The following is a 20,789-nucleotide window of genomic DNA, read 5'->3' as shown; positions in this document are numbered from 1 at the left end:
GATACAGATTTGTTACATGATTTTAGCCACTGATAACCACCTATCTCAGTGAACAAGTGACTTTGTATCTCATTCTTAAACTGTGAGATCTGGATCATAAGATAGGTATTGAGCCTGAAAAAGCCTGCCAGGCATGAAGGTGAACACTATTTCCATTTCCAAGTGGATGTTTGGTCAAACTAGCGGTTTATGCAGTGCTCTCAGTTCTGCTAGTCTCTAATTATCTCACTGCTGCGTGTGACACCTACCAGCTTCTCTCTGGATAACTGTGCAAAATATTAAGTTGCTTATTAATAGACATAGTTGCAACAATAGCTGCTGGAAGGCAGGATGGTTCTTACTGTAGGTAATTTGAAATTGTTGCCAACTGTTTGACTCTGCAAGGTCCTGAATACCTGTTGCCTATAAAAACATGGGGCATCCCCTTCTACCAAGAAGGCCACCCAAGCAAGTTCCAATACTCACAGAAGCCTTGGTTAGATCAGCACCAAACACTTTTTTTACTGTAGTAACAAGTCAGTACTCAGGCAGAAATCCATAGAATGCAGATTTTGGGGTTTTTTTTTTAACCAGCATGGCTGACATGCTCTAATGTCAACAAATGTCCCACTTCACACAGTAGGCTTGACTAGATGACCTCAGAGGTCCCTTCCACCAACATCTTACTAAAACAGCAAACTAGGGCAAGATTCTAGAGTTCAGTTTATTTATGAAAGCTCTTTTTTAAATTCACTCCTAGGGAAGCCAGTGTTGGCCAAGGCTGCACTGGTGCTAATGGTAACAAGTCGTGACAAATCAGTAAGAGTTCTAGCATTTGGTATCCTTCAGAGAGGGACATACTGATGTGAATACTTATAGATGCACTCGCCCCTCAGGCAGAGGGCCATATCTATTAAGTAAGGTTGACATCTTTTTGCTGCCAGATACACAGAAAAGCACAAGGCTTAACAGCAACCTTTACAGATAATACATAGTTAAACATCTCCAGCTAAATACGAGGTATGCACATTCACACTCTATTTGGTAGAGCATTAACTCAAAGATCAGTTTAGAGACAGCTTTTAAAAGCAGTCATCAGCTTACCTCCATGACAACAGAAGATCTTCTCATCCACAATGGCTGCAATAGGCAGACAGTTAAAACAGTCTGTGAAGGTCTTCCACAGCTTAATGTTAAATCTCCGCTTGCCTACAAGATTAGGAAGAGAAGGCTGTTTTAAGTCAACCAGCAATACCTGTCACAACCTGGCCAAAAACGTTAGCACGCTTTCCTCACAGGGCTTTATTTCTGTTAGTGTACTTAGGTTTCAATCTCCTACAATGGCATTTCAAGGACAGCAGAAGAGCAAGCAACTCCCTACAGTGACTTGAACCTTGATTTGAAATGAACTTTTAGGAAGTTCACAGAATACTGATATCCTTGTACTACTAGAAGTGCCTCCAAAACTCAGCAGCAGCCTGTTGCAGTCTTTCACAAGAAATAGGTTTTGCTTACATTCATCGTAGAATCCATAGATCCGGTTGATGCTAGCACACTCATGATTTCCTCTTAAGAGAAAGAAGTTTTCTGGATACTTGATTTTATATGCCAGTAATAGGCAAATGGTTTCCAGAGACTGTTTGCCTCTGTCTACATAATCTCCAAGGAAAAGATAATTAGCTTCTGGTGGGAATCCTCCATATTCAAATAATCGAAGCAAGTCTGTATACTGACCATGAATATCACCTGCATGAGAAAACATTTACCAAGGATTAGTGCAATAACAAAGGGTACACAAATCAAGAGCTTCAGCCAGCTAATCACATCTTATTAATCGATTAATCTGTTTTATTAATATTTTCTCTGAAAACAGACTGGCAATAAGCATCAGAGGGGTGAGAACCGTGTTAACATTACAACCTGAAGCATGTAGTAGATGTAAATAACCCATGGTATGTGCAGAAGTGCCATGTCACTTATGGAGCCAATATAAAAAACAAGAGTCATGGAAGTCTTCAATTAAGCACAAGCTTACTAACCAAATTCTAATTTGTTCAAACTAAAACAAGGTCAGAAAGTCAAACTCTAATTGACCAGCTACACTGCTAGGAAGCAAGTGTATTAAAAAAGTTAAGTTTCATTACTGATTATAAAACAGATCAGTGAAGACTCTGGATAGAAACTGAATGTTGTGCTGGCAGAAAGAACTTCATTCACAGGTCAATTGCCTGTCCTCACATAACACTGCTGTACTGAGGTGGGCAAGAAGGGCGGCAACGAGGCTGGTGAGAGGCCTTGGGCACAAGCCCTACGAGGAAAGGCTGTGGGAGCTGGGATTGTTTAGTCTGGAGAAGACGAGGCTCAGGGGAGACCTCTTTGCTCTCTACAACTGCCTGAAGGGAGGTTGTAGCCAGGAGGGAGTTGGTCTCTTCTCTCAAGCAACCAGCACCAGAACAAGAGGACACAGTCTCAAGCTGTGCCAGGGGACATTTAGGCTCGAGGTGAGGAGGAAGTTGTTCACTGAGTCATTCACCATTGGAATGTGCTGCCCAGGGAGGTGGTGGAGTCACCATCCCTGGAGGTGTTCAAGAAGGGACTGGACGTAGCACTTGGTTCCCTGGTCTAGTCATGAGGTCTGTGGTGACAGGTTGGACTTGATAATCTTTGAGGTCTCTTCCAATCTTGGTGATACTGTGAGATTTCCATCCCCTGCTACTTAGGATAGCTCATTCTTGGATGCAATTATTCACATAAAAACATTACACTCAGACTGATATCCCTCACGAGATATTCAACCCTGTAGGTGTATCTTAGGACAAATAACTGTCATGGTACTTATGACACTGGTAGTTTTAAAATTAAGCAGGCTTCCCATGGAATAGCTCTGTGCAGCAACTAGAACACCACAGCATATCATCAGACTAGCCAAAACTAAGTTTCTGGGAGCTGGACGTAAGGTCAAAGACAACAGAAAGCTGTAACTTGTAGAATACATGCTACATATTCCATACAGACATAGAATTCATTACCAAAGTGACTGAATGCAAAAAAGCTATGCAGGAAGCCTTCAGTACAAGCTGTAGGCTGTTTAAATTTAGTATCTCCTGGTCCCTTAAACTGAGCATTCCATACATGCATTTTCACTGTTGCTGCTTTTTCACTGACATAATCCCAACTTATATTAAGCACACCTATTCTTCATCTCTGAAGGCCATAGTAGCCATAAAAAAAACCCCAAACAACCCCCCACCAAAACCAACACCCAAACAACAAAATCACAGCAGGGCAAAAAACCCAACACCCACCCCCGCCCCCCCCCCGCAACTTCTCCCATCTTACAGGTCCCCAAACCTGTATACTCTCCCATTCTTAAAGAATACAGTGGCAAGAAGAGCACATAGATACACTCCACTCTTTCCACGAGAAATGCAGTTATTCCCCTCCTTTAGGCAGTATTCTTCTGTAACTATTTCTCACTCAGGGAAGAATCACTTCCCAATTTTCTTCTGATAATGGGGAACACTATTACCCAATTTAGACACAATCTGAAGTTCCACTGGCTAAAAATCATTATAATTTATGTTTCAAGAATAATTCCTACTCTACTTGGTATTTAGCAATCTCCAGGTCAGAAGATAATATAAGACTCCTCCACAAGTCATTGTTATGCTGGATCTAGTACTCCAGAACTACAGTATCTATACACTCCCCAGACTTCACCATAACTAACTATGGAAAGGATATTGTAATTGTGTGCACTGTATAGAGCTATTTTCAGTTAGACACGCTAGCCAGAGGGACCAAAGCACCTAAAGAATCAAGGAACATTTTATTGAAGCTATTTTGTAAAGGCACCAAAGCATTCACCATTCTATTCAAGGCACTTGGCATTTTAAAATATAGCTTCATATGGGCACAAGTTGAAGACTTCAAGATACAAAGCCTCACAGTAAAAACCACAGCTATTTTAAAATGGATATTTACATAAGCATCTCTTTCATCTTACATTAAAACAGCCATCCAAGATGTGAAAGTTTACTCTGAACTGATTTTATTACAAGAAAATCCTAGAATGGCTCCTCAGGCATTGCCTGAACACACTGAAATCGTAGTTCAAAGCAGTACAGCTGCATATTTTGCTTTTGGGGAAAGTAATCATCTGTGTTTCACTTTTAACTAAGCACATCTTTGACAATTACTCTAATGTTAAATTTAGATGCATGTGACACTTCCTGCTGTTATACCTGTGTCTGGCATTAAATTCCAAAATAACAAATGCTATATTTCTGTGCCTTTGCCACCGTATAATTGCGCAGCTAAGTGCCCATTCAAGATACAATACTAAGACCATGTTTGCCTTTAATAACTTGAAGGATGATTACAAGCCAGTATTTACAATATTGCATACCTGTTAATAGCAACACACTTCTGAAGTAGTCTAGAATCTAATAGAGGCTTTGAGAGGTGAAGAATACAGGTGTTTAAGTTTATTCCTATTTTACAGTAAAAATAATGCTTGCTAAAACTTGCTGTAAAGCTCAAGGAATTTATTACATGGAAATTAAACCAAATTTAACAGTCTGCATCAGGTTTCATTTTTTCAACTGAATGACTAACAATGTCACTGCAACACTATTTTTGAAGTGTTCCATCTCACAATGTGTAAACATTTTTGTATTGCTTATGCTTTGAAGGGAGAAACTACAATATTACACATTAGCACCTTTTTTTTATAGCAGCTAACTGCTTTTTGAAAGCAGTTTCCAAAAGAATAACAGCTCTGTGCAATTGGTCCCTAGGAAAATACAAGGGACTAGACTAGGGCACAAGCAATTCATACTGCCAACAGAACTTGGTTCTATATAGGAACAGGAGCATCAACCTCCCAGCTGTAAGCTGCCTTTTCTCAACAATTCAATGTAAATTGAAAATTACAACTAAGATATGGAAAACCTCACTAATCTCTATCACCACATCCAGCTGGAAGCCAGGCACTAGTGGTGTCCCCCAGGGATCAGTGCTGGGCCCCATCCTGTTCAATATCTTTATTGATGATCTGGATGAGGGGATTGAGTCAGTCATCAGTAAATCTGCAGATGACACCAAGCTGGGGGCAGGAGTTGATCTGTTAGAGGGTAGGAGTGCTCTGCAGAGGGACCTCGACAGGCTGGACAGATAGGCACAGTCCAAGGGCATGAGATTTAACACATCTAAATGCCAGGTTCTACACATTGACCACAGCAACCCCATGCAGTGCTACAGGCTGGGGTCAGAGTGGCTGGAGAGCAGCCAGGCAGAAAGGGACCTGGGGGGGACTGATTGACAGTAGGCTGAATATGAGCCAGCTGTGTGCCCAGTGGCCAAGAAGGCCAATGGCATACTGGCCTGTATCAGGAATAGTGTGGCCAGCAGGAGCAGGGAAAACATTGTGCCCCTGTACTCAGCACTGGTTAGGCCACACCTTGACTCCTGTGTCCAGTTCTGGGCCCCTCAGTTTAGGAAAGATGTTGAGTTGCTGGAACATGTCCAGAGAAGGGCAACAAAGCTGGGGAGGGGTTTGGAGCACAAGCCCTGTGAGGAGAGGCTTAGGGAGCTGGGGTTGCTTAGCCTGGAGAAGAGGAGGCTCAGGGGTGACCTTATTGCTGTCTACAACTCCCTGAAGGGAGGTTGGTCTCTTCTCCCAGTCAGCCAGCACCAGAACAAGAGGACACAGTCTCAGGCTGCCTCAGGGGAGGAAGTTTTACACAGAGAGAGTGATTGCCCACTGGAATGGGCTGCCCGGGGAGGTGGTGGAATCACCATCACTGGAGGTGTTCAGGAGGAGACTTGACAGGGTGCTTGGTTGCATGGGTTAGTTGATTAGGTGGGGCTGGATGATAGGTTGGACACAATGATCTTGAAGGTCTCTTCCAACCTGGTTTATTCTATTCAATTCTATAGCATACAACTAGATTAAAACACTTATATAAAACATACAGACACAAAGCTTACATACCACAAATTTTCAGAGGGGCCTCTAGTTCCAGAAGAATAGGCTGGCTAAGAAATATTTCCCGTGATTTTATGCACAATCCCCGAACTTCTGCTTCAGTCATCTGAACAATCTTCCCAGGTCGACATCCTCGTACTGAAATGAGATGTGCAACAATTGAAGGTAACTATCACATAGATAGACAGCAATAAGTGCAGAGGAGCTGCATTTGAAATCTGTTTGACAAAAAGCCCACAGCACACTCCGAGACACCTACCCAATGGGTTTGAATTTTATATTCCAACAAATTCTAACATTTCTGATACTGCAGTGATCTGTGCATAAAGGTCCATTGCATTTCTGTTAGAGCAGGCTCTCAGAACAATTTAAGCCCTGCTTTTGTCCCTATTTGGATAAACAGCAACTTAAAGAAGCAATTAAACTAACAATCCCATTATGCTAGAATATTTACAATAAGGAAAAAAAAATACTGAGAATGAAAATCCTGGAAATGCTTTCACAATAGCACAAAAACTTCTTTAGAACTGTTGAGTTCAACAGAGCTAGCCGAATACAAAAGAAAAACCACAGGCATGGTTATAGTTTTGGCAGCTGAAAAGTGCCATATGAGGAATACCACTCCAAAACCCAGCAAAGTTTGATGAAACCATCATTCATACATTACTCCTGAGTTACTGGAACCTTTATATCAAAAGAAAGACAGTCTTATCGGAATGAAATTGAATTCCTGAATTAGTAAAATTTGGGTACTCAAACCTATATATAGCACCAAGTTTTTCAAAAGCATTCACATGCTGTTGCACTCCAGCCAACATCCTCTAGCAAGTTTATCTGCAGCTGCTTCTGTCCACAAATATCTGTATGATTCCTCCTGTCACAGGCTTTCATATGTCTTTAATGAGGCAGCAAAATAGAACACATGCATCTGCACTTTGGGTGATCCAGTTCAGTCTTGCATCTCAGCATAAACCAAACTTCAGGGTTCCAACTAATAAACCAGAAAATATCAGTATCTACAACAAGCAACATCCTGTTCTTCCATCTGCTTTAGATGGAAATATTAAGCATAACATCACCCTATACAAGAGAAGGTCGTACAATTCTTTGAAAGCATTGGGATTTGAACTGCTAAACTCAAACGTAGTAACAGAAACTTTTAGCTGCAACTTTAGGAAGCCTAAGACAACAGATCTTGGAAGAGAATAGCAAAAGTAGTTCTTCATACATGAAGCAATTTTCTGGCTTTCTTGCTTCCCCTCTCCAAAACATAAAAGCAAGCATGCAGCAAGTTTTGTTGGTGGGTTGGTTGTTTGGGTTCTCTGTTGATGGTTTCTTTTGTTGTGTTCTGTTTGTTTGTTTTAAAGTAATGTAACCATCCTTTTCCTTTTGTTTTCACTTAGCTTCTATAAAACATGCTTTATGGAGATCAGTATCATTATCCACATGGTGCAATGGGCATGTAAGGCTATGAGGGGAAACAGTTTGTTCTAGGTCACCTAGTACTACAGTCCAAAGTGTTAAGCTCAAAAAGCTTTGATCTGGTTATCACTGCGTACTTCTCCCATGGAACTCTACATCTGACCATGGGTTATTGATGTTAATTTTTAATAAACACCAGACGCAGAAACTGAGGTTAGGAAGACATGAAAGGTAGAAATGAAGAATGATTTTCTTAAGCAAGGAAGAGATGTGAAATTTGATCCTCGGACAGCCACAGTCTGAGTATCAAAATAGCAGGAGGACTAATCTATCTCCAGTGAGCACACACTGGAAATACTTCGCTCATTAGAATCCCATGAGAACAAGGCTGTGGCATACAGGACTTCTTTCAGTGAAATTCTCAGTCAGCACCAGGTGATCTTTACCACATGGTAGTTGCATTCCTATTGCTATTTAAGATTTCAACTGTACTTGAGAAAGCAAACAGCTTGTTAGTAATGCTTCTTTTTCCTCTTCATGCATTAACATGGCTTACATATTAGAATAAAGGCAGACATCAGACACAATCAAGGCAACTAGAGAACAATAAATGGCTACAGGCTTCCATTTCATCACATCTCAATACCTACTAAGTGATGTACTTATAGACAGATCTTCAGCTCCATGAGGATTATTAACAAAATAATAATAGTAACACATCTCAGGCTTGACAGCTTTGCACAGGACTATCCAGTTTGCTCCAAAAATCTCCACCTTGTCAAATGGTTGCATTCTAGTAGCTTATAGCAATCCTTCTCAGAGACAGAAAATCATTTTGCTAGGCACAATAAACTGTTGCTATATATAAGAAAGCTCCCCCTGACAAAGCAGTCTTAATACCACAACGGCTATCACCTTCTTGAAACATTTTAAACCTATGGCTTACAACAAGGTCACCCTGAAGAAGCATGCAGCACAACCAGCTTTTCACTCACATTTTTCTTCTACAAACTGTACATCCTTGTAATCTGTTTTGATAAGCAATGAAAGTCTCCTCCGTGTTTAACTACTTTCACCATGTTCCACAACACCAGAACTAAGCCATTTCATGCATATTAAAACCAAGAAATGATGTAACTGTGCCTCTTGCATACACTCCAGTTTCGAACTTGAGAACAGGGAAGTCCATACCCATAATTAATGTTACCATATGTAGCACCAGACCAAGCACAGAGTCCAACACAGACAGGAGGGCACTCAACACTTAAAATAACTTTGATCCAATCAGTATCTCTTAGAACACCAGCCTTTAGCTCACTAAAACTCATACACAGGTTTAAACATGGAACAACTGCTTTATAGGATTGAGGCTTTAAGTGCTGCTGTATTTTTGCACTGGAAGATCCAGTGAACACGCAGCTCCTGACTTCAAAATATGTAAACTGCTACAGTCAGCATGTCTTGAGTTAGTTCTTTACTTTTTACAGTACAGCCCTAAATGTTGCAAGCCCATAACAGGCAAACCAAGAAACAGGGTAGTAAATTACCACACTTTGTATTCTCCAGATAAGAGAAGTTTCTACAACTATGGTAAGTATGTCACTCTCAGAAGAGACAACATGCCTAACGAGTGTGGTTATTTCCAGCCCTCTGGAAAGGAACAAATCTGGGCCACCACCTCTTTGCAAAGGCACCCTCCATCTCAGCAGCCCAGCTCTTTACAGCAAACATGTAAGCTCAGTTACATCTGAAGAAGTACAAGGCTCGGGGTTTCCTGAAGAATAATTGTCAATATAACTAAGAGAAAAGAGGTTTTTCTCCCACAATTCCCTGATCACCAGTAAGGGCACTACACATTGAACAGTGAGAAGCTACCCTAGAAGCCTCCTCTCTTGATTGGATTCACAAAGGGACTGAAAGGTTTGCTAAGCAGTCACTTGGAACAGCTATGCCACAGCTGTGGTACACATACATAGCAAGACTCAGCACGTCTCTCACCAGCTTAGACTACGACTAGAACTACGTTCAGGTTTCCTTGACTCAGCTGAGCACTGTACAGATTGTAAACAAGAGCATCTCTCAGCACATTTGGTTTTTCAAAAGTGAAATTCCCAAGAATGGATTAAAGAAGAGGCTATGAGAATGCAACCAGGACTGTAAATTGGTTTTTGGACTCATTTACAGATCACCATAGCTAGCCATTCTTAAAACATGTAAGTCATAGCTGCATGCATTGTAAAACCCATAGCTCACAAAGCCTTTTGACAGCATTATGAAAACCATTTCTAATGGTTGTCATTTAACCAGAGCAGAAATAGCATTTCATCATTAGATGTAAATGAATTCTCTTTAATCAGAGATGCAGATGCTGTAAACAAGCTTTGATTTACATAGAAGCCCTCAGTAGGGACAGCAATTCCCAGTGTAATACACAATCCCATGTGTACGGTGATATGCCAGAACAAGCCTCTGCTGCAAGGAGCTTAAAGCAGAGTGACACTGCAGGGCACAAAGAGAATTGAAAGTATATGCATTGTACTGACAGGCTATTATTTTAGCACAATAGATTCTGCAGAAATCCAAAAGGTGCTCTGATTAATATTAAAGCAGTCTCTACGTCTACACAACCTGTGATAAACAACCTTAGCAAGTCTAACAACAACTAGTAATCCAAGACACGAGCTCATAGTGGCAGGAAAGACAAGCTTCAGTAAAAACAGTATCTTTTATTTTTAATCCCGACAAATTACTGCAAGTGAGTAGCAGATTATGTAAGGCAATACTGGCTAGGTAGAAAATAAATAGCATTAAGGAATCATTAAATCATTAAGGTTGGAAAAGATCTCTAAGATCATCAAATCCAACCATCAACCTAACACCACGATGCCCACTAAACCATGTCCTGAAGTGGCATCTCTACACTTTTTTTAATGCCTCCAGGGATGGTGATTCCACCACTTCCCTTGGCAGCTTGTTACAATGGTTGACCACTGTTTCAGTAAATACATTTAAGCTATTCTGTCACACTATTTCTGGTGTGCCTCTCGCTCAAATTATGCTGCTCATTTTGTGGCCTCGCTAATATTAATGTCCTCAATCACTACATGAGTTGTAGTACACACAGCTGGCCTAAGCATTTGTACTGTACTCTCCAATATCACACATGTCCTGTGTATGGGACAACACTCACAATTTTAACACTAAAACTCAGACATGCTGCTCCTAAGCCTCAAAAAATTGAGCCAGTGACTGGCCATTGGAATGAGCTGCCCAGGGAGGTGGTGGAGTCACCATCCCTCGAGGTGTTTAGGAAGAGACTGGATGGAGTGCTTGGTGCCATGGTTTAGTTGATTAGATGGTGTTGGATGATAGGTTGGACTTGATCTCAAAGGTCTCTTCCAACCTGGTTAATTCTGTTGTATTCAGAAGCAGCTGCCTCCTTTCCCTACACTCTGCCTTTTTTTTTTTTTTTTTTAATGAATATGCACTTGTGGCCACACAGCAAACCAGATCAGGGAACTGATTTTTTTTTCTAGTGCAAAGACAACAAAACAAAACTGTAATCTAGCTAGTTGTTCAAGCTGAGAATGCATTCGCTGTGAATATGGGCTAGAAGCAGTTAAGGAATCAGCAGCTGCTTCACAGTGCCTCCAGAAAAAGCTTATTTCCGAAATTATGGCTTTACAGATCTGTTTTGCCAGATTATATCTAAAAAAAAAACCCAAAAGTATCACCGTTACTACAACACAAGGCTGCAAGCATGCAATTTTATAAATTGCATACAAGCAATTCCCACATGCTTACACTCCTGCTCCCCCACCATCCTGTGGAGTGTGTAATGTTTTGTGATAAGACATTTAACTATATTTCTTGTACTTCAAAGTATTTTGGTAAATTTGACAATTGGCTGAACATGAGCCAGCAGTGTGCCCAGGTGGCCAAGAAGGCCAATGGCATCCTGGGCTGCATCAGAAATTGCATGGCCAGCAAAAGCAGGGAGGTCATTCTGCCCCTGGACTCAGCACTGGTTAGGCCACACCTTGAGTCCTGTGTCCAGTTCTGGGCTCCTCAGTTTAAGAAGGACATTGAGACTCTTCAACATGTGCAGAGAAGGGCAACGAGGCTGGGGAGATATCTCAAGCAGAAGCCCTGTGAGGAGAGGCTGAGGGAGCTGGGGTTGCTTAGCCTGGAGAAGAGGAGGCTCAGGGGAGACCTTATTGCTGTCTACAACTTCCTGAAGGGAGGTTGTAGCCAACTGGGTGTTGGTCTCTTCTCCCAGGCAACCAGCACCAGAACAAGAGGACAAAGTCTCAAGCTGTGCCAGGGGAAATTTAGGCCCAAGGTGAGGAGGAAGTTCTTCACAGAGAGAGTTGTTAGCCATTGGAATGTGCTGCTCAGGGAGGGGGTGAAGTCACCGTCCCTGGAGGTGTTCAAAGGGGGACTGGATGTGGCACTTGAAACCATGGTTTTGTAGTCATAAGGTCTTTGGTGACAGGTTGGACTTGATGATCACTGAGGTCTTTTCCAACTTTATTGATTCTATGAATCTTAACCACCCTCTCAATAGCAAGAGCAGGATGAATTTAGAAGCCAAAGGTGGCATTAATTATGACTTCAACAAACAGTCTTCACACTGCCGCAGAAACATGTTCTGAACTTAACTGCTCTCCACATCCAAGTTACTTGTTTTCACATTTTTAAGTCAAGAATCCTACACTGGATTTTAATAATGTCCTTCATTTTGGAAAGCAAAACCTGCACTTCCTCAAAATACTTTGTTCCTTAAATTGTTCAGCTGTTATCCAAAACCAACCACTTCCTATCCTACAGCGAAACACAGAGTTAAGCCAGCAACACAAGTTTTCAGTTTCAGAAATGCTGCAACGGAACTAAGCTTTGAATAGCTTTGACTCGTGTTACACTGGTGGACAACAATAATCTAAAAGAAGCCCCATCACAGCTTTGCTCAATTCAGTAACAAACATATTTGCTAAATACACAGCTTCTCTGTGTGTTGTCTGCAGCAAAGCCCAGTACCTCTCCTAGGGTTCATCACCCAAACTACCCATGAGTAAGAGGTTAATCGGCTTCCTAGCAAGTTTTTCCTAAAGATCCATGCTTTTGTAGTCAATTATCTTAAAACCTTACTAAATTTCCCTTCACTGGATGTTCTTGATATTAAGTGTTTTGCTGAAGAACCCAGCAGTTGTTTATGAAGTCATTTTAGGAGGTCTCATTTAACATTAAATGCAAATTCACTGCAGAGTAAGAGACTGCCCAAGCCTCTAATTTCTAACCATGAAAATAACCAAGCAACAAAATAATGCTGTTCTATCCAAACTTACTTTCTTAAGATACATAAAAATTAAAGCTCATGGAGAATGACCTTCATTAGAAACTAGCATGTAGAATTGCTTCGGGGGATGCCCAAATAAGCCCATGAAACCACACAGCGCTGCCCCTGTAACTATCTTCACTTATTAAATTTGCTTTTCATGGACCACCTTGCTCTCTTACACAGAAGTTTCATAAAATAACTGATGGCACCAGTAATTCTGTAGAATGTGTAGTTCCAAGAACTGCTGAATTCAAGGTTGAAGGACAAGACGACATTCCTTAAGTAAAATGTGTAACCCTAATGCTTGTTATTGGTCTGCATTTACTGTCTGCTTAATTACTTGCTTAATTAAATGAGGATGCTGGGGTTGCTTAGCCTAGAGAAGAGGAGGCTCAGGGGAGACCTTATTGCTGTCTACAACTACCTGAAGGGGGGTTGTACCCAGGTGGGGGTTGGTCTCTTCTCCCGGGCAACGAGCACCAGAACAAGAGGACACAGTCTCAAGCTGTATCAGGGGAGGTTTAGGCTGGAGGTGAGGAGAAAGTTCTTCACAGAGAGAGTTGTTGACCATTGGAATGTGCTGCCCAGGGAGGTGGTGAGTCACCATCCCTGAAGGTGTTTTAAGAAGAGACTGAATGGGGCTCTTGGTGCCATGGTCTAGTTGCTTAGATAGTGTTGAATGGTAGGTTGGACTTGCTCTCAAAGTTCTTTTCCAACTTGGTTAATTCTATTCTACACTTGAACCTAGAACTCATACAATTAGCAAAGCATAAGGTAGAAGCCTCTTTCTATGCCCCATTATTAAGAAGTGGTTTTGGTATACTTGAAAGGGTAAGGTAGTATAAAAATCTCATTAAACAAAAAATGGCATCTTAAGTTGTTTTTTGCTTTTTTCATTAAAGCAGCACTAATGGAAATCCTAAAATTTAAAGAAAGCAGAGGCAAATCAAAGTTAGTTCATAAATCCTGAGAGAAGCGACTAAGTTGTAATATAACAACCAAGGGTTTAACACAACTTTTGGACTTCAGCTTCTCAGGTTAACTAATATGGTTATGCAGGCTATACAAACAAAATCCTTGTATCAAAACTTGGTATTAAAATAATACAAAACACACAAGATGGTGCTGTGCAACCACAATGACATAGCCTATGTATTAGAACAAATCATACAATACTATGAGAAGGCAGTAAACAGGCTCATTTCGATGTCCAAATTACAATCTACATATATACATCATTCTAGAGCCACCTCAGGTTGTAGCTGGATGGATTTCCCTATACACCCTCCCTCCCCTGCTTCACCAAATACAGCATCTGACCTTACTGAGTAATAGTAAATATAGTATGCTTGACTTCACAGTGATCAACTGTATATGGTGTTTTGACTGTGGGTTGGTTTTTTCCTATTAAAAAAAATTAAATACATATATTTGGTGGTCACTAATGAGCATTTAATTGCAACTATGAAGTATTTTAAATCCTCTTATCTACATTAAATAAAGACAGTGTTTTCTCCTTTCCTACTATGACTTAGCTGTACTGTGAGCAAGACACTGGATGACTCAAGTGAAAACTGTGCTGCTGGATATCTAAATGAAAGTAACTGAATCATGTAGGCTGCAAGTGGCAAAACAGCCAGACAGAATAAAACACCACCACCACACTGCTTACTGCAGGGTTCTTGGCCCTCAGTGCAATTTTTCAAGCCAACAATCCTATTCGTCACGCACTTTTAAAGCTAAAGATCAACTGGCCAATATCTGCACTGCCATACAAACCCAGAAACAAGCATCATTCTTCTTTTCATCCCTTCTCCTTGTTTAATACCTACCTTCCTAGAAACATATGAAACCTATTTTCTCTCTAAAGAGTATTTAAAAAATACATCCTTTGCAAGAAGCTCCTTATTAAGTTCTCCATGCTTATTTTTCTAACAGCTTAGCATTCAATAGTTTCACATCAAAACAGGTAACAACCCTTGTTTATTCAAGGTTCACATCTATCATTTCCTTATATTGCTCTTCAACAAATCTGCAACAAATTAAGGTCTACTTTTCTTATCTGCAACTACCTCACTTCTTCAGTATCAGTTACGGAGCCTGTGGAACTGCCAACACTACTACTGTATCACACCGCAGCATCAGGCTGGCTGGAAACGATAATTAAGATCATTAAGCAAACAAGAAACATCATTGAACAAAATACATTAGATCAAGCTTAGCTCAGCAGCTAGTAAGGAAGCTCTATTTCATAAGCATTCAGAATCCAACTTCCATTTGAAAAAACAAGTAATATTCAAGTTTTTATCTTGATCACAACCTGCAAGATAGAAGAAAAAGGTTGCAGCTTTCTTATAAAACACAACATGGTGAAAACACTACACAATCACCTTTTATTAAGGCAATCATACAGATCACAGTCTGAGCTGAAGACTGATCTAAGCATTCTCCACATCTACCCAAAGCTTGACAGCTCTTCTTGGGCATGTATTTCCCAGCTTTCTTGGGTGGAACAGTACTATCAGAACTAGTAGCCCTCCTGGCTTCACCAAAACCAATTTTGGTTTAGAGCAGATCCACACTGAGTTCCATCAAATGGAATCAAATTGTTATTTTTAAATAGCTAGATATTGGCAGGGGCTCTTGCTTAAACAAGGTTAATTTGTTTGCACAGCTATATTAACAAACCCTTTCCACAGAAATCCAGCTTGTATTTAAGGCTACTATGTATCAGGGTTTCCCCAAGTGCATCCTTTCTTCCATATGGAAAACCGCTTAGTGTTTACCCACACGGATATATGTATATCCGAAGGGGCATAAAGTCCAGTCGGGTTGTCATACATTCAGAAAATATAAGAGACATGTACAGCACAGAAACAAGCCCAATACCCAGACCAAAAGAAAAAAAAAAGCTGTCTTTAACACCATCCTCAGCACTCTTTACAAGTTAACCCATCACAAAGGGTCACCACCTAACCCACCTCCCTTGCTCTGATATAAAGGCAACTTTTCCACACGTCTCCATAGTTTAAATTTGCTTAGAGTCTGCAAGCCTAGCTAGCTCAGCATTGCTGCAAATTCAACACATTTCTGAGAGGAATACACAGAGTGCTAAAGGAGGCAAAACATAACACACTAAGTAGCAATTTCATCTATGAGATTAAGAAGAGTAGCTTCTCTGCTCATCCTGGAGAAGAGGAGACTCTGGGGCAATCTTTCTGTGACATTCCAATACTTAGAGGGGGCTTATAAGAAAGCGACTTTTTAGCAAGGCCTGTTGCAACAGGACAAGAGGCAATGGTTTTAAATTAAAAAAGGGCAGATATACACTAGATAAAATGAAGAAAATGTTTTGTTTTTTTTAAATGAGGGTGGTGAAACACTGAACAGGTTGCCCAGAGATGTTATAGAAGCACCATCCCTGGAAACATTCAACAGCAGGCTTCTCTGAAGTCTAAGCAAACCTATCTAGTTAAAGATGTCCCTGCTTACTGCAAGAAGGTTGGACTGGATGACCTTCAAGTGTCCTTTCCAACCCAAACTATGATTCTATATTCCACATCTGTGGTACACATGACAGCCTTATGTGTGTGCACACTCCTGTGCTGTCCACAGCTAGAATGGACCGGGAAAATCTATCCACAAGATGGCATAGCTGGGAAGGTAGGAAGGAAAAAAGAACAAAAAGGAGTCCACACACTGAAGCAAAAATGAGGCTGTCATCTTTTTGTGTACCACAAGGCAACTAAGCCTGACCCATGCCTAGAACTCTGAATACCAGTGCAAGAAGCAAAGAGAATTCAGACTAATTTGGCTTATCAATGATCACAGATCAGTCCAAAAGTGTTTCAGCAAAGCTGCAGAGTTTTGTTTACATGACTTGTAAATCTTTGCAGATTCACTTATGAGTGATTTATCAAAATAAATTATTTATGAAAATAATAGAGCTTAAAGTATCTCCAACAACAGTCAGGCACACATCTAAAAGCACTAGTGTCTCCCTCACTCCTCACATCAAGAAACAATAATGGAATTCAAATCATGCATACAGTATGCACTTCAGTTTTACTTTTCTCCAAACAGGAGTTTTAAGGAATCACTAGGTAGCAACCAAGTACTGGACACAAATTGCAAGAAAAGTCAATTCAAAACAAGTTCTCACCATTCCTAAACTCACCAATAAAGAGGGTAAGAACTTGATATATGCAAAAGAACATGGAAATTAAGAGCTTATGTCCTAGAAGACTATTGTCATGCATTACACTCTATAGTACCACTGAGTCTCTCTGAAAACGATCCCTGGTTTAACTCAAGAGAAACAATCTGCCTTTCAGCACTCAGATGATCGCTAAAACAAGTACTCATTCACTATGCATGCATGCATACATACTGAGGATTGAGATTATATTCTTTGTCAATACTCCCAAGCAGTCTGGATATAGGGCTACCTCACACTGATATCTCAGAAAGAAAATAAAACTAAAACAAAAAGCCTACCAAACAGAAAAAAAAAACACCACAAAAACTATGGGAGGGTGAAGGCAATCTAAGCAGGTAATTCCAACCAAAAGGCAGGTTAATGTGTCATATGACCCAGAAGATATGTAGTCTGGAGCAACAAGGGTAAAACAGTTAAAAGTAACCTAATTCAAGGAAGAGCAAGAACACGTAACAGGCAATACCACAACCTATAAACAGGTGTCATCAAGCATCAACCCAATGACAGCAAGGTAGCTGGTATAGGTGATCCTGTTCTGGCAGGGGGGTTGGACTACATGATCTCTCAAGGTCCCCTCCAGCCCCTAACATTCTGTGATTCTGTGACGTGCCCTGTTGCTGTGACTTCTGATACCTTTAAAAATACATGTACAGCAGCCACTGAGACAGTTGTATACTGCTATTCCGCCTCAAAGTCAGCAGTTTCACTTAAAGTACCCAAAAGGTCTAAATATATACTGCATGACATTTCACAAAAGTCTCTATCATTTCAGTGTGCATTTTCGCAGTTCAAAAGCTACTTTTTCTTATCCTGTAAGTCAGAATTGAAGTGTAAATTGCAAGAGTCAAACGTTTTGCCTTTAATTAATTGCTTCAGAGATAAGAGTAAATTGACATTTTTCTGCACAAGCAGCATGGGATTCATACTCACTTTACCAGAATAGGTCAGCTAAGCAATGGCAAGAGCTCCAGAATGTGAGCTGCCAATTGTACAAAAGACAAAGCCTCATTTTGAAACACTACTATTCAAACCACAGTTGAAAATATTATATGCTAGCAGTACGACAAATAAAAGATGTTAAATGGAAGTAAAAACAACTCATACACACTGCATTATTTAAACAATCTTGCCTTTTAGATAAAAGATATTGTACAAGGTTTGTAGGTGATGAGCAGAAAATCCCCCATCCCTTTCCCTTAAGAATCTTTCCAGTCTCTGGAAGAAAAACAAAGGTGAAAAATCATACACAAAGCTTGGCTCAGAAGTTGCACATATATATCCCTAAAGAACTACGGAATATAAAGCACAGATTAGGTTGCTCAGACAAGCTATAAAGTTGCAACTGAAGTATTTATAGAACGTGAGAACGGTATGGAATTCGTATTTTAAAAGTCTTAGTTAAAAAAGGATAAGCAAAGTAATATAGAAGATAATGGAGAGCTGAACAATCTAACAAGTGGCATACCAAAACACTGTAGAATCCTCTTACAGCACTCAGGATTTAGGTAACTACACTGAGGAGCAAAAAAAAAAAAGTAACTTTCAAATATTTTAAGTGTTCAAAAATTCACCACCAGACATATACATTCATTTTGATGACCACAGGGGAAAAAAAATCTGCACTGCAAGCCAAATGTTTACTAGGTTACTATTGCATTTGCCTTAAAACCCTACCTACTAATCTGAGTTTCAACAGCCAGAAAAAGTTTTATCTGTATCAGTGATCAAAGATAAAACTTTGACTGATGATACCTGCAGGTTTCTTCATACTATACTACAATGCATAACTTAAACCATAAATATAAGCACGATTGCCAAAGCCTTTTATATATCATCTTATTATTCATAATTTTTACTCCTAAAAAGAACAGATGGCAACTAACAACACAACAACAACAAAAAATCCTCAAAGACCTAAAAAACTCTGCTTTGGAGTAATTCAGCCAAACAAAACTTTCAGCCTTAAAAAACTTGCTTCATTTACAGAATAGTGCATACTCCAAACATTCCTTCCTCTAAGCCTTCTGCAAAGTGATCCAGCTATCCCAGGAGTATAGCAACCAAGTGAGTTAAAAGCGCATACCCGTGCATGTCCTCTCAACACAGCAGGTATTTGTCGATTGTGGAATGATAGATTGATGGGAGAAGAGGCCTAGGAACACTAAACATTAATGACATAAATTAAAGTGCTAGCAATAATCCCTTAGCTTCTTCACGAGCAGGGAGTCACTTTTCTCCTTACTTTAAAAGAAAAGGCTCACTATACAAAGCCCTTCAGAGCTGCTCTTAGCCATCCACGAGAGCGACTTTTGGAGACTGCCCCATAGGCAGGCAGGGGAATGTCAGCGCACTAAAGCCTTCTGCCTCCGCTGACACGTACGTGTAACTCCATACCTAACGCTGCCGGCACACGGTTTTAAACGCGGACGACTACGACTAACCCAACCGGAGAAAGGGATAAGGTCGCCCATAGCTCAGCTAGCCAGGCTTGCCTAGCTCGCCCCTCTGTCAGGCAGCTGCAGACGTGTGTAAAAAGGAATAAGGAAAGGCAGGCGCTTTTTCATCTTTTTTAAGAGGAAGGCAGACACTTCACCTAGACAGGGACGACGCATTCCCGCTCACACCAGCACCGACAGGACGCTTAAACGCGCCCCTCCAAGGGACCCCGCAGGACCGGACCCAGGGCTCCGGGCAGCGGCGAGGCGCGCCAAGCCCCCTCCCGGCCGCCACCCCAGGCCCGGCGGTGCAGGGGAGGCGCTGCCCCGGCTCCGCCGGCCGCAGCGCGGGACAAGCCCGCCCCGCCCGCTTCACCCCAAACCGGCGTCAGCCCCAGCTCCCACAGGAAGGGGACGGCACCCTCCCGTCCGTCGCGTTGCGGGCGCGGGGGTGGCAGGAATGCGGAGCTGCCCGGCGCCTCGCTCACCTTCCAGCAGACGGGTGATGAGGCTGTCCACGTTCAGCTCCCCATCCGCCATTTTGTGGCCACCAGACTCGGTCCCGGGCGGGGAAAGGGCGGGGTAGAGGGCGCTTCACAGAGGAGGAGCAAGGAGCGGTGGCTACGGCTACAGTAGCTCCCCCCACCCCCCTCTAACAGTCCCCTGCGACCGCCCGGCTTATCCCGCACTGGTAGCCGAAAGCGCCGCAGCCGCTCCCTCACTGCTAAATGGGGAGACGCTGCCTCCCCTCCTCCCTGCACCTCCTCCCCGTCTCAAAGCCGCCAGCACGCATGCGCCTCCTCAGCCCTGCCGCCGCGCCCGCCGCCGCGGCTCTCCCGCTCCGTGCTCCAGGCACCGCGCAGGCGCCGCAGGTGCTGGCGGGCTCCGGCGCGCACGCGCAAAGCGTCCCCGGCCTTGCCTGCGTCGTCCCCCGCGGGTCTCCTGGTAACCGCCGGGCCTGCCGGCGCGGTGGGCGTCGGTCGGTGGGCCGGGTCGGGCTAGGCAGGGCAACCGCTGAGCCGCAGGACCGGCAGCAGGGAGCTCCTCATCCCCTACTCCCCGCCCCGGCCTGCCCTAGCCTGCTTTCAGCCCGGCTCGCGGGACTTCTGGGTCCGATTCTGAGTCAGGCCCTTCAGGCCTCCGCAGAGCTCAGGGTGAGGAAGGCTTTCCTGGCACGGCACTGTAGCGAGCGGCCGGCTGTCTTTCTAATTTGAGGAGCAGCTCGGTGGACATCATTGTGGATGTTGGGATTCTTAGCACTTGCACGGTGCCCCACTTTTCTCCTAGCGCGGTAGTGAAGGGAGTGGCTTTGGTTTAGGAGGTTACGTTGGCAGTCAGATTGGTGGACAGACGGCGTAGAGAGGGTCCTGCCTTGCTGCCCGTGTCACCCATCCTTCTGATGGGGCT

The 20,789-nt window shown here is 42.3% G+C and overlaps 1 protein-coding gene across 1 annotated transcript in view; it reads right to left on the bottom strand.

The window, feature by feature from the left end:
- Positions 1-20,155, bottom strand: part of PPP1CB (protein phosphatase 1 catalytic subunit beta) — a 36,423-nt gene extending 16,268 nt beyond the window's left edge. The window contains exons 1-4 of the mRNA XM_068158825.1: positions 19,871-20,155; positions 5,975-6,106; positions 1,495-1,725; positions 1,084-1,188 (exon numbers count right to left, since the gene is read on the bottom strand). Coding sequence (XP_068014926.1) covers positions 1,084-1,188; positions 1,495-1,725; positions 5,975-6,106; positions 19,871-19,922 — 520 coding nt within the window. The 5' untranslated portion in view covers positions 19,923-20,155. The remainder of the gene's footprint in view (positions 1-1,083; positions 1,189-1,494; positions 1,726-5,974; positions 6,107-19,870) is intronic.
- Positions 20,156-20,789: the final 634 nt, after the last annotated feature.

Source organism: Melanerpes formicivorus, unplaced genomic scaffold (genome assembly GCF_026170545.1).
Source record: "Melanerpes formicivorus ecotype bairdi unplaced genomic scaffold, bMelFor1.0.p_v2 SCAF_43, whole genome shotgun sequence".
In the NCBI taxonomy this organism is placed as follows: Eukaryota; Metazoa; Chordata; class Aves; order Piciformes; family Picidae; genus Melanerpes; species Melanerpes formicivorus.
The sequence above is the reverse complement of the archived record's forward strand: the minus strand, read 5'-3'. Positions and strand labels throughout refer to the sequence as shown.